A 14,426-nucleotide genomic window follows, 5' to 3' on the forward strand; every position below is an offset into this window, starting at 1 on the left:
CCTAGCCAGTATCCAGACCTGAACCCAATAGAAAATCTTTGGAGGGAGCTGAAAGTCTGTATTGCCCAGCGACAGCCCCGAAACCTGAAGGATCTGGAGAAGGTCTGTATGGAGGAGTGGGCCAAAATCCCTGCTGCAGTGTGTGCAAACCTGGTCAAGACCTACAGGAAACGTATGATCTCTGTAATTGCAAACAAAGGTTTCTGTACCAAATATTAAGTTCTGCTTTTCTGATGTATCAAATACTTATGTCATGCAATAAAATGCAAATTAATTCCTTAAAAATCATACAATGTGATTTTCTGGATTTTTGTTTTAGATACCGTCTCTCACAGTTGAAGTGTACCTATGCTCAAAATTACAGACCTCTACATGCTTTGTAAGTAGGAAAACCTGCAAAATCGGCAGTGTATCAAATACTTGTTCTCCCCACTGTATATATTAAGGATGTAACAGTACATGTATTCGTACCGAACCGTTCGGTACGGGGACCTCGGTTCGGTCCGCACTGTGAACCCGACTGAATACATTAAAAAAAAACATTTACAACAAATAAACACCAGGCCTATAGGCTATGCCTACACTGCGTTGTAGACATATGCCTCTTGAGTAAATCTGAGCTGAAAAAACATTGTAGGCTATTCCGTTAAAACAGCTAGAGCCTATCCGCACCTTGTAATCAAAATTCAAATCTTAACTGCCGCATTTCAAACTGTCCTTTTTGTGAGGCGCAGCCGGGATCTAGTTCTGTACGAGGACGAGTGGTGCGGTCGATAAACCAGAATTGGAGGATCCTCCATCATTTAAATCTCCAGTTTGGGAAAATGTTGGCTTCCCAGTAGATTATTACAATGGTGATGTACAGAGAGTTGTGGATAAAACGTTACGTATTTTGCCTGTCTCAATGAGAATAGCCTATGCTGCTGCCAACACCTCAAATATGTTGACACGCCCCTTTTATGAGAGTCACAAGTGCGCATCTGGCACGGTTAGTGCTATCCGGTATCCATGGGACGTCCATACGCTAAACTCTGACCCCTACCCTTACCTAACCTTAACCCCTACCCTTACCTAACCCCTACCCTTACCTAACCCTAACCCCTACCCTTACCTAACCTTAACCCCTACCCTTACCTTAACCATTTGACATTTCAACTTCAAATGGGGTAGGGATGTCCCAAAGATCCCGGATAGCATGGACCCACCAGGCACCAAGGAGGCAGTGTCATGCTGCGTTCGCAACCAAGTGGGAAGTGGGAATTTACCACATACGACTGGGAAAAATCCACTTGAACGGCCCTCCAACGGGTAATTACTAGTGGGACACTCGTCTATCATCCTGAGCACCCACTTCTCCCACATGGTGACCTCTGACATCACCTACTAAGGAAATGGCCTCTATAACAGCGTTTTGAAAGCACATGAACGCATCCAACTGGTATTTACGACTTCACAACTGGTAAATTCCCACCTCCCACATGGTTACAAACGCAGCATCAGAGTGGAAACTTGAGAGGCCCAACAGACAATGCCGGTCACAACAGACAACGCAAGGAACATTGTGAATGCTGAACATTGTGAATGGCATTTCATTTTCCCGCTGTACCGTAACCGAACCGTGACCCCAAAACTGCAATACGTACCGAACCGTGGGTTTGGTGAACCATTCCACCTAGTAGATACACTATGTATACAAAAGTATGTGGACACTCCTTTAAATTAGTGGATTCTATTTCAGCCACACCTGTTGCTGACAGGTGTATAAAATCGCACACACAGCCATGCAATCTCCATAGACAAACATTGGCAGTAGAATGGCCTTACCGAAGAGCTCAGTGACTTTCAACGTGGCACCGTCATAGGATGCCACCTTTCCAACAAGTCAGTTCATCACATTTCTGCCCTGCTAGAGCTGCCCCGGTCAACTGTAAGTGCGGTTATTGTGAAGTGGAAACGTCTAGGAGCAACAACGGCTCAGCTGTGAAGTGGTAGGCCACACAAGCTCACAGAACCGCAGAGTGCTGAAGAACGTAGCGCGTAAAAATCGTCTGTCCTCGGTTGCAACACTCACTACTGAGTTACAAACTGCCGAATTGAGGCTGTACTGAGTGTACAAAACATTAAGAACACCTTCCTAATATTGAGTTGCACCCCCTTTTTCCCTCAGAACAGCCTCAATTCGTCGAAAGCGTTCCACAGGGATGCTGGCCAATGTTGACTCCAATGCTTGCCACAGTTGTGTCAAGTTGGCTGGATGTCCTTTGGGTGGTGGACCATTCTTGATACACACAGGAAACTGTTGAGTGTGAAAAACCCAGCAGCGTTGCAGTTCTTGACACAAACCGGTGCGCCTGGCACCTACTCCCATACCCCGTTCAAAGGCACTTAAATCTTTCGTCTTGCCCATTCACCCTCGGAATGGCACACATACACAATCCATGTCTCAATTGTCTCAAGGCTTAAAAGTCCTTCTTTAACCTGTCTCCTCCCCTTCATCTACACGGATTGAAGTGGATTTAACAAGTGACATCAATAAGGAATCATGGCTTTCACCTGGATTCACCTGGTCAGTCTATGTCACGGAAAGATCTGTATAATATAGATATACAGTCTGTATGTATAGATATGTATAATATAGATATACAGTCTGTATGTATAGATATGTATAATATAGATATACAGTCTGTATGTATAGATATGTATAATATAGATATACAGTCTATGTATAGATATGTATAATATAGATATACAGTCTGTATGTATAGATATGTATAATATAGAGATACAGTCTGTATGTATAGATCTGTATAATATAGAGATACAGTCTGTATGTATAGATATGTATAATATAGATATACAGTCTGTATGTATAGATATGTATAATATAGATATACAGTCTGTATGTATAGATATGTATAATATAGATATACAGTCTGTATGTATAGATATGTATAATATAGATATACAGTCTGTATGTATAGATATGTATAATATAGATATACAGTCTGTATGTATAGATATGTATAATATAGAGATACAGTCTGTATGTATATATATGTATAATATAGAGATACAGTCTGTATGTATAGATATGTATAATATAGAGATACAGTCTGTATGTATAGATATGTATAATATAGATATACAGTCTGTATGTATAGATATGTATAATATAGATATACAGTCTATGTATAGATATGTATAATATAGATATACAGTCTGTATGTATAGATATGTATAATATAGATATACAGTCTGTATGTATAGATATGTATACTATAGATATACAGTCTGTATGTATAGATATGTATACTATAGATATACAGTCTGTATGTATAGATATGTATAATATAGATATACAGTCTATGTATAGATATGTATAATATAGATATACAGTCTGTATGTATAGATATGTATAATATAGATATACAGTCTGTATGTATAGATATGTATAATATAGATATACAGTCTGTATGTATAGATATGTATAATATAGATATACAGTCTGTATGTATAGATATGTATAATATAGATATACAGTCTGTATGTATAGATATGTATAATATAGATATACAGTCTGTATGTATAGATATGTATAATATAGATATACAGTCTATGTATAGATATGTATAATATAGATATACAGTCTGTATGTATATAGGTGTACATTAGAGCGTGTGCATTACTTGTATCTGTGGCTGCTGAAGCCTTGGAGAGGGCAGGAGGGGACCAGAACCTTCCAGAACACAGCTTAACTGGGACAGAACTACAGGACAGTATGGAGGGAGGGAGTAGGAGGGAGGATGGAAAGAGGGGGAACAGGGAGCAGAGGAGGAAGAGGAGAGGTGCAGGAGAGACAGAACCAGGGGGCAGTTAGGGATGGCAGGGGAGGACAGGGCAAGGAGAGAGGGATGAAGCCAGGTCAGGGGGTTAAAGGTAGAGGAGAGGATCAGTTGGTGAGGGAGGGATAGATGACAAAGCAGGGGAGGACAGAAGGAGGAGTTGAAAAGGAGGGAAGACAGAGGGACAGAAAAGAAGGGTGGGGGGGGAAACAGAAACAAAAAAAGAGACAGAATGTAGCAGAGAAGTGGGGGAAGTGTAGTTTGACCATTGACCTTGCACAGGTTACATTAGTTTGACCTTTGACAGGTTACTTTACAAACACACTACAGAACAGAGCAGAACAGAGTGACTGGTCTGATGTTTTTCTACTGTGGTAACTAGAGTATTCGGTTTAGATCTACAGTGAGGGACACTGCTGTGAGATCTACGGTGAGGGACACTGCTACACTAAATCACCAAAAGTATGTGGACACCTGCTCGTCGAACATCTCATTCCAAAATCATGGGCATTAATGTGGAGTTGGTCCCCCCTTTGCTGCTATAACAGCCTCCACTCTTCTGGGAAGGCTTTCAACTAGATGTTGGAACATTGTTGCGGGGACTTGCTTCCATTCAGCCACAAGAGCATTAGTGAGGTCGGGCACTGATGTTGGGCGATTAGGCCTGGCTCGCAGTCGGCGTTTCCAATTCATCCCAAAGTTGTTCGATTGGGTTGAGATCAGGGCTCTGCGCAAGCCAGTCAAGTTCTTCCACACCGATCAACAAACCATTTCTGTATGGACCTCGCTTTGTGCATGGGTGCATTATCATGCTGAAACAGGAAAGGGCCTTCCCCAAAATTGTTGCCACAAAGTTGGAAGCACAGAATCGTCTAGAATGTCATTGTATGCTGTAGTGTTAAGACTTCCCTTCACTGGAACTAAGGGGCCTAGCCCGGACCATGAAAAACAGCCCCAGACCATTATTCCTCCACCAAACTTTACAGTTGACACTATGCATTGGGGCAGGTAGCGTTCTCCTGGCATCCGCCACACCCAGATCCGTCCGTCGGACTGCCAGATGGTGAAGCGTGATTCATCACTCCAGAGAACGCGTTTCCACTGCTCCAGAGTCCAATGGCGGCGAGCTTTACACCACTCCAGCCGATGCTTGGCATTGCGCATGGTGATCTTAGGCTTGTGTGCGGCTGCTCGGCCATGGAAACCCATTTCATGAAGCTCCCGACGAACAGTTCTTGTGCTGATGTTGCTTCCAGAGGTAGTTTAGAACTCAGTAGTGTGTGTTGCAACCGAGGACAGACGATTTTTACACGCTACACGCTTCAGCGAACTGACTTGTTGGAAAGGTGGCATCCTATGACGGTGCCACGTTGAAAGTCACTGAGCTCTTCAGTAAGGCCGTTCTACTGCCAATGTTTGTCTATGGCGATTGCATGGCTGTGTTCTCGATTTTATACACCTGTCAGCAACGGGTGTGGCTGAAATAGCTGAATCCACTAATTTGAAGGGGTGTCCACATACTTTTGTATATATAGTGTATGAGATCTACAGTGAGGGACACTGGTATGAAATAAGACATCTCCATAGAGCAAAAGCAAGGTGATAAGTGTAACATTTACCATAAACCTCATTGTAATCTGGCACCATGATTTAATTTCCAACTTTTATTTAACAATGGGCCTTATAAAGAGGCAACTATTTACTTATTGCTCAGTCGACTAATCAGATTAAAATGAGGTTTACGGTAAATGTTGCACTTAACACATTGCTTTTGCACCACTACAGTTGATAACACATCAGTAACGACTGGTTTGTTGTTTTCAGTTTGACTGTTGAAAATGTACAGGTTGTGTTACTGAAGAAAGAGTCAAACATTTACAAAGACAGAGATTGAGTGAGTGATTAAGAGTTTGTGTGTGTGTGTGTGTGTGAGAAAGAGACAGAGAGAGAGAGAGAGCGACAGAGAGTGACAGAGCGACAGTAAGACAGAGAGAGTCAGAGAGAGAGTCAGAGAGAGAGTCAGAGAGAGAGACAGAGAGAGAGAGAGAGAGAGAGAGAGACAGTGAGACAGAGAGAGCGACAGAGAGTGACAGAGCGACAGTAAGACAGAGAGAGTCAGAGAGAGAGTCAGAGAGAGAGACAGAGAGAGAGACAGTGAGAAAGACAGAGAGAGAGTCAGTGAGAAAGACAGAGAGAGAGTCAGAGAGAGAGTCAGAGAGAGAGACAGAGAGAGAGACAGAGAGACAGTGAGACAGAGAGACAGTGAGACAGAGAGAGACAGTGAGAAAGACAGAGAGACAGTGAGAAAGTCAGAGAGAGACAGAGAGAGCGAGACAGAAGCAGAGTGTGTATTAGATTGTGTCTTAGAGTGTGTGTGTATCCTACCTGCTGTCTGCGGGGACATGAAGCCTCCTACTCCAGTCAGGTTGATGACAGCAGTCTGTTGAGCACCCACACCCTGGTCTGACCCCTGATCACCCTAAAACCAGGTCAGAGGTTAGAGGTCATCACCACAGAGAAAGATGTGTGTGTCGTAACGTGTCTCTTTGATGCTGTGAGCTTAATCTCATTCCCAGACACTTCCCAAATGGGCAAAGAGTCTGGTGGACCAAAGCTTCAAACTTGGCCGTCGTTAGCCAATACAGAAAGACCAGGGGACACTCCCGGCGCATAGGCATTAGGCTTAATCTATCAACCAATCAGCTCCCACAACACCTTTCCCCTAACCTCAGTCATGTGATTCGCTAAAGTTAAATGATGACAAATCCTTTACTCAGTAGGTCACCCTCATATAATTCTATGGTCTCTTCCACTAAGGCCAACTTTGAATGGTTGATATCCCAGGCTTATATGTGCTGTGGACGACGTTACTGTGGGCTAGACGTAGCAGACTGACTCTGAGGCAGAAGGTGTGTGTCTCATACCGTGTCTCCTTGCTGCTGTGGTCTAGACGTAGCAGACTGACTCTGAGGCAGAAGGTGTGTGTCTCATACCGTGTCTCCTTGCTGCTGTGGGCTAGACGTAGCAGACTGACTGAGGCAGAAGGTGTGTGTCTCATACCGTGTCTCCTTGCTGCTGTGGGCTAGACGTAGCAGACTGACTCTGAGGCAGAAGGTGTGTGTCTCATACCGTGTCTCCTTGCTGCTGTGGGCTAGACGTAGCAGACTGACTCTGAGGCAGAAGGTGTGTGTCTCATACCGTGTCTCCTTGCTGCTGTGGGCTAGACGTAGCAGACTGACTCTGAGGCAGAAGGTGTGTGTCTCATACCGTGTCTCCTTGCTGCTGTGGGCTAGACGTAGCAGACTGTCTCTGAGGCAGAAGGTGTGTGTCTCATACCGTGTCTCCTTGCTGCTGTGGGCTAGACGTAGCAGACTGACTCTGAGGCAGAAGGTGTGTGTCTCATACCGTGTCTCCTTGCTGCTGTGGGCTAGACGTAGCAGACTGACTCTGAGGCAGAAGGTGTGTGTCTCATACCGTGTCTCCTTGCTGCTGTGGGCTAGATGTAGCAGACTGACTGAGGCAGAAGGTGTGTGTCTCATACCGTGTCTCCTTGCTGCTGTGGGCTAGACGTAGCAGACTGACTCTGAGGCAGAAGGTGTGTGTCTCATACCGTGTCTCCTTGCTGCTGTGGGCTAGACGTAGCAGACTGACTGAGGCAGAAGGTGTGTGTCTCATACCGTGTCTCCTTGCTGCTGTGGGCTAGACGTAGCAGATTGACTCTGAGGCAGAAGGTGTGTGTCTCATACCGTGTCTCCTTGCTGCTGTGGGCTAGACGTAGCAGACTGACTGAGGCAGAAGGTGTGTGTCTCATACCGTGTCTCCTTGCTGCTGTGGGCTAGACGTAGCAGACTGACTCTGAGGCAGAAGGTGTGTGTCTCATACCGTATCTCCTTGCTGCTGTGGGCTAGACGTAGCAGACTGACTCTGAGGCAGAAGGTGTGTGTCTCATACCGTGTCTCCTTGCTGCTGTGGGCTAGACGTAGCAGACTGACTGAGGCAGAAGGTGTGTGTCTCATACCGTGTCTCCTTGCTGCTGTGGGCTAGACGTAGCAGACTGACTGAGGCAGAAGGTGTGTGTCTCATACCGTGTCTCCTTGCTGCTGTGGGCTAGACGTAGCAGACTGACTGAGGCAGAAGGTGTGTGTCTCATACCGTGTCTCCTTGCTGCTGTGGGCTAGACGTAGCAGACTGACTGAGGCAGAAGGTGTGTGTCTCATACCGTGTCTCCTTGCTGCTGTGGGCTAGACGTAGCAGACTGACTGAGGCAGAAGGTGTGTGTCTCATACCGTGTCTCCTTGCTGCTGTGGGCTAGACGTAGCAGACTGACTCTGTTGAGGAGAGAACTGGGAGAGCTGCTGCTGCTGCAGAGAGTTAAAGATCAGAGGACCTGTAGGGATCTGGAGAGAGGAGAGAGGGACGGAGGAGGGAGAGAGAGGAGAGAGGGAGGGAAGGAGGGAGGGGGGGAGAGGAGAGAGGAGAGAGGAGAGAGGAGAGAGAGGGGGAAGGAGGGAGGGGGGAGAGAGAGAAGGAGGGAGGGGGAGAGAGAGAGCGAAGGAGGGAGGAGGAGAGAGAGAGCGAAGGAGGGAGGAGGGGAGAGAGAGCGAAGGAGGGAGGGGGGAGAGAGAGCGAAGGAGGGAGGGGGGGAGAGAGCGAAGGAGGGAGGGGGGAGAGAGAGCGAAGGAGGGAGGGGGGAGAGAGAGAGCGAAGGAGGGAGGGAGGGAGAGAGAGAGCGAAGGAGGGAGGGAGGGAGAGAGAGCGAAGGAGGGAGGGGGGGAGAGAGAGCGAAGGAGGGAGGGGGGGAGAGAGAGCGAAGGAGGGAGGGGGGGAGAGAGAGCGAAGGAGGGAGGGGGGGAGAGAGAGAGAAGGAGGGAGGGGGAGAGAGAGAGCGAAGGAGGGAGGGGGAGAGAGAGCGAAGGAGGGAGGAGGAGAGAGAGAGCGAAGGAGGGAGGGGGAGAGCGAAGGAGGGAGGGGGAGAGAGAGAGCGAAGGAGGGAGGGGGGAGAGAGAGAGCGAAGGAGGGAGGGGGGAGAGAGAGCGAAGGAGGGAGGGGGGAGAGAGAGCGAAGGAGGGAGGGGGGAGAGAGAGAGAAGGAGGGAGGGAGGGGGAGAGAGAGAGCGAAGGAGGGAGGGGGGGAGAGAGAGAGCGAAGGAGGGAGGGGGGAGAGAGAGCGAAGGAGGGAGGGGGGAGAGAGAGCGAAGGAGGGAGGGGGGGGAGAGAGAGCGAAGGAGGGAGGGGGGGAGAGAGAGCGAAGGAGGGAGGGGGGAGAGAGAGCGAAGGAGGGAGGGGGGGAGAGAGAGCGAAGGAGGGAGGGGGGGAGAGAGAGCGAAGGAGGGAGGGGGAGAGAGAGCGAAGGAGGTAGGGGGGGAGAGAGAGAGCGAAGGAGGGAGGAGGGAGAGAGAGCGAAGGAGGGAGGGGGGAGAGAGAGCGAAGGAGGGAGGGGGGAGAGAGAGCGAAGGAGGGAGGGGGGAGAGAGAGCGAAGGAGGGAGGGGAGAGAGAGAGCGAAGGAGGGAGGGGGGAGAGAGAGAGCGAAGGAGGGAGGGGGAGAGAGAGAGAGAGAGAGAGAGGGGAGAGGGAGAAAAGAAGGGATGGATGAAGGGTGGATCAGCCCATTGTCCTAGTGTGTAAAGAGAAGGGGAGGAGGTAGTGTTACCTGGAGCAGGTTGAGGGGTCTAAGGTCTGGACTGCTGCTCAAACCAAACGGACTCCCTGGAGAACACAAACACACATGATGAGACAGCTGGCTAGTGTGTCTGTGTGTTTTATACCGGTCTGTGTGGTAGGCTGCATGGTAGGCAGTGTGTTTTATACCTGTCTGTGTGGTAGGCTGCATGGTAGGCTGCATGGTAGGCAGTGTGTTTTATACCTGTCTGTGTGGTAGGCTGCATGGTAGGCAGTGTGTTTTATACCTGTCTGTGTGGTAGGCTGCATGGTAGGCAGTGTGTTGTATACCGGTCTGTGTGGTAGGCTGCATGGTAGTCAGTGTGTTTTATACCGGTCTGTGTGGTAGGCTGCATGGTAGGCTGCATGGTAGGCAGTGTGTTTTATACCGGTCTGTGTGGTAGGCTGCATGGTAGGCTGCATGGTAGGCAGTGTGTTTTATACCGGTCTGTGTGGTAGGCTGCATGGTAGGCAGTGTGTTTTATACCTGTCTGTGTGGTAGGCTGCATGGTAGGCAGTGTGTTTTATACCGGTCTGTGTGGTAGGCTGCATGGTAGGCAGTGTGTTTTATACCGGTCTGTGTGGTAGGCTGCATGGTAGGCAGTGTGTTGTATACCGGTCTGTGTGGTAGGCTGCATGGTAGTCAGTGTGTTTTATACCGGTCTGTGTGGTAGGCTGCATGGTAGTCAGTGTGTTCTATACCGGTCTGTGTGGTAGGCTGCATGGTAGGCAGTGTGTTTTATACCGGTCTGTGTGGTAGGCTGCATGGTAGTCAGTGTGTTTTATACCGGTCTGTGTGGTAGGCTGCATGGTAGGCAGTGTGTTTTATACCAGTCTGTGTGGTAGGCTGCATGGTAGGCTGCATGGTAGGCAGTGTGTTTTATACCTGTCTGTGTGGTAGGCTACATGGTAGGCAGTGTGTTTTATACCTGTCTGTGTGGTAGGCTGCATGGTAGGCAGTGTGTTTTATACCTGTCTGTGTGGTAGGCTACATGGTAGGCAGTGTGTTTTATACCTGTCTGTGTGGTAGGCTATATGGTAGGCAGTGTGTTTTATACCTGTCTGTGTGGTAGGCTGCATGGTAGGCAGTGTGTTTTATACCTGTCTGTGTGGTAGGCTGCATGGTAGGCAGTGTGTTTTATACCGGTCTGTGTGGTAGGCTGCATGGTAGGCAGTGTGTTTTATACCGGTCTGTGTGGTAGGCTGCATGGTAGGCAGTGTGTTTTATACCTGTCTGTGTGGTAGGCTGCATGGTAGGCAGTGTGTTTAGGCTGCATGGTAGGCAGTGTGTTTTATACCGGTCTGTGTGGTAGGCTGCATGGTAGGCAGTGTGTTTTATACCGGTCTGTGTGGTAGGCTGCATGGTAGGCAGTGTGTTTTATACCGGTCTGTGTGGTAGGCTGCATGGTAGGCAGTGTGTTTTATACCTGTCTGTGTGGTAGGCTGCATGGTAGGCATCAGTCCTCCTAGACCACTTAGGTTGAGACCAGGACCCAACATCTGACTAGAATTCATCAGAGTCTGGGGACTGCTGCACGGACACACGGAGAGACAGAGAGAGAGACACGGAGAAAGAGAGACAGAGAAAGAAAGAGAGAGACACAGAGAGAGAGAGAGAGAGACACACAGAGAGAGAGAGAGAGACAGACACACAGCGAGAGACCCACGGCGAGAGAGAGAGAGAGAGAGAGGGAGAAACACACGGCCAGAGCGACATGTAGAGAGAGAAAGAGAGAGACACAGAGAAAGAGAGAGACACAGACAGAGAGAGAGAAACACAGAAAAAGAGAGAGACACAGAGAAAGAGAGAAAGAGACACGGAGAGAGAGAGAGACAGACACAGAGAGAGAGACAGACACACAGCGAGAGAGAGAGAGGGAGAAACACACAGCGAGAGCGACATGTAGAGAGAGACATAATGAGAGAGAGAGACAGAGAGAGAGAGAGAGAGAAAATCCAAAGAGGTCATGAGAAATGTATTGGTTTAAAAGACCTTAAGAGGTATATTCAATGCATTGATATTCCAGAGCAGAAGAAAAGAGGTTGTATTGTATCACCCTGCAGACCTATGAGCTACGAACAGGAAGAGAGAGGACACCCTGCAGACATATGAGCTACGAACAGGAAGAGAGAGGTCACCCTGCAGACCTATGAGCAACGAACAGGAAGAGAGAGGACACCCTGCAGACCTATGAGCAACGAACAGGAAGAGAGAGGACACCATGCAGACCTATGAGCTACGAACAGGAAGAGAGAGGTCACCCTGCAGACCTATGAGCAGGAAGAGAGAGGACACCCTGCAGACCTATGAGCAGGAAGAGAGAGGACACCCTGCAGACCTATGAGCTACAAACAGGAAGAGAGAGGACACCCTGCAGACCTATGAGCTATGAACAGGAAGAGAGAGGACACCCTGCAGACCTATGAGCAAGAAGAGAGAGGACACCGTGCAGACCTATGAGCAGGAAGAGAGAGGACACCCTGCAGACCTATGAGCTACGAACAGGAAGAGAAAGGACACCCTGCAGACCTATGAGCAGGAAGAGAGAGGACACCCTGCAGACCTATGAGCAGGAAGAGAGAGGACACCCTGCAGACCTATGAGCAAGAAGAGAGAGGACACCGTGCAGACCTATGAGCAGGAAGAGAGAGGACACCCTGCAGACCTATGAGCTACGAACAGGAAGAGAAAGGACACCCTGCAGACCTATGAGCAGGAAGAGAGAGGAGAGACAGGTAGAGAACAGAGTGAAAGTGACAGTCATAGTGAGAGACAAGGCTTAGTCACATGTCTCCAGTCAGAAGCTTTACTAGACAGATACCAGTGCCTACAGAGAAACAGAACCCTTACCAGACGGATAGAGGACGTAGATCAGAGCAGTGGTTTTCAAACTTCTCCTCAGGGATCCCCAGACGTTTCACAATGTTGTTGCGGCCCTGAACTAGCTAACCTGATTAACCTAGTCAGGTTCTTGATGATTAGTTGACGATTTATATCAGGTTTGGCTAGCTCTGGAATAGATCAAATACATAGAACAGCTGGGGATCCCCGAGGAGAGGTTTAAAAACCACTAGAGTATGTAGGTCCTTACCAGACAGATCCCACCACGTTGATGAAGTTGAGTCCAGCAGGGTTAGCCATGACCTGAGAGGAGGTGGTTCCTGTTCCCATGGTGGGGAGAGGGATGGTTATTACAGGCAGAGCCTGGGACAGGGGAAGCTGCTGCTGGGGGTACGGGGCCTGGAGGGCCTGGGGCTCCGGAGGGGCGGGGGTGACAGAGGACGGGAGGGAACAGAGGGAGAGGAGGGAGTCGGGGGGGTGAGGGGTGGAACAGGGGGTGCTGGTGGGGGTGGGCGTGGATGGTTTGGGGGTCCCCGATCCTGCGAGAGGAGAGAGGGGGTGAGGGAGAAGAGAGGGAGAGAAGAGGGGGTCAGGGAGAAGAGGGGGTCAGGGAGAAGAGGGGGTTAGGAGGGAAATTACACAAACAGGTATACATTTTTACATTTTAGTCATTTTAGCAGACGCTCGTATCCAGAGCGACTTACAGTTAGTGAGTGCATACATTTTTCATACTGGCCCCCCGTGGGAATCGAACCCACAACCCTGGCGTTGCAAGCACCATGCTCTACCAACTGTGCTACAGGAGGCCTATATACTGTTACAACTTGGTTAAATAGTAAGCATTTGTAACATGTTACCAAAACCATGTACATAGGTATTACATAAAGAAGTTATTAGATACCATGAGTCTTTCTTTGTCAATGAACTATGAAAAGAAAATAAGTGCGGGACTCACTCTTATTACACATTTATTACATGTTATTACATGTTATTACATGTTATTACATGGTTATTACATGTTATTACCAGATTGTGTAAGGTAAACTGACTGACTGAACGACTGTTTGACTGACTGTTTGATTGACTGACTGACATTAAAAAAAATATATATATACAGTACCAGTCAAAGGGTTTTTCTTTATTTTTACTATTTTCTACATTGTAGAATAATAGTGAAGACATCAAAACTATGAAATAAAACATATGGAATCATGTAGTAACCAGAAAAGAGTTAAACAAATCAAAATATATTTTGTATTTGAGATTCTTCAAATAGCCACCCTTTGCCTTTTGACTGGTATATATATACAGTGGGGAGAACAAGTATTTGATACACTGACGATTTTGCAGGTTTTCCTACTTACAAAGCATGTAGTCTGTAATTTTTCATCATAGGTACACTTCAACTGTGAGACACGGAATCTAAAACAAAAATCCAGAAAATCACATTGTATGATTTTTAAGTAATTAATTTGCATTTTATTGCATGACATAAGTATTTGATACATCAGAAAAGCAGAACTTAATATTTGGAACAGAAACCTTTGTTTGCAATTACAGAGATCATACGTTTCCTGTAGGTCTTGACCAGGTTTGCACACACTGCAGCAGGGATTTTGGCCCACTCCTCCATACAGACCTTCTCCAGATCCTTCAGGTTTCGGGGCTGTCGCTGGGCAATACGGACTTTCAGCTCCCTCCAAAGATGTTCTATTGGGTTCAGGTCTGGAGACTGGCTAGGCCACTCCAGGACCTTGAGAAGCTTCTTACGGAGCCACTCCTTAGTTGCCCTGGCTGTGTGTTTCGGGTCGTTGTCATGCTGGAAGACCCAGCCACGACCCATCTTCAATGCTCTTACTGAGGGAAGGAGGTTGTTGGCCAAGATCTCGCGATACATGGCCCCATCCATCCTCCCCTCAATACGGTGCAGTCGTCCTGTCCCCTTTGCAGAAAAGCATCCCCAAAGAATGATGTTTCCACCTCCATGCTTCACGGTTGGGATGGTGTTCTTGGGGTTGTACTCATCCTTCTTCTTCCTCCAAACACGGTGAGTGGAGTTTAGACCAAAAAGCTCAATTTTTGTC

General features: G+C 47.8%; 1 protein-coding gene across 1 annotated transcript in view; it reads right to left on the bottom strand.

Annotated features, from left to right (window-relative positions):
- Positions 1-14,426, bottom strand: part of supt20 (SPT20 homolog, SAGA complex component) — a 48,194-nt gene that overhangs the window by 14,738 nt on the left and 19,030 nt on the right. The window contains exons 18-23 of the mRNA XM_084191091.1: positions 12,593-12,881; positions 10,928-11,031; positions 9,493-9,548; positions 8,129-8,239; positions 6,228-6,321; positions 3,687-3,766 (exon numbers count right to left, since the gene is read on the bottom strand). Coding sequence (XP_084047217.1) covers positions 3,687-3,766; positions 6,228-6,321; positions 8,129-8,239; positions 9,493-9,548; positions 10,928-11,031; positions 12,593-12,881 — 734 coding nt within the window. The remainder of the gene's footprint in view (positions 1-3,686; positions 3,767-6,227; positions 6,322-8,128; positions 8,240-9,492; positions 9,549-10,927; positions 11,032-12,592; positions 12,882-14,426) is intronic.

Source organism: Coregonus lavaretus (genome assembly GCF_964263955.1).
Source record: "Coregonus lavaretus genome assembly, contig: HAP1_SCAFFOLD_217, whole genome shotgun sequence".
NCBI classification, from domain to species: domain Eukaryota; kingdom Metazoa; phylum Chordata; class Actinopteri; order Salmoniformes; family Salmonidae; genus Coregonus; species Coregonus lavaretus.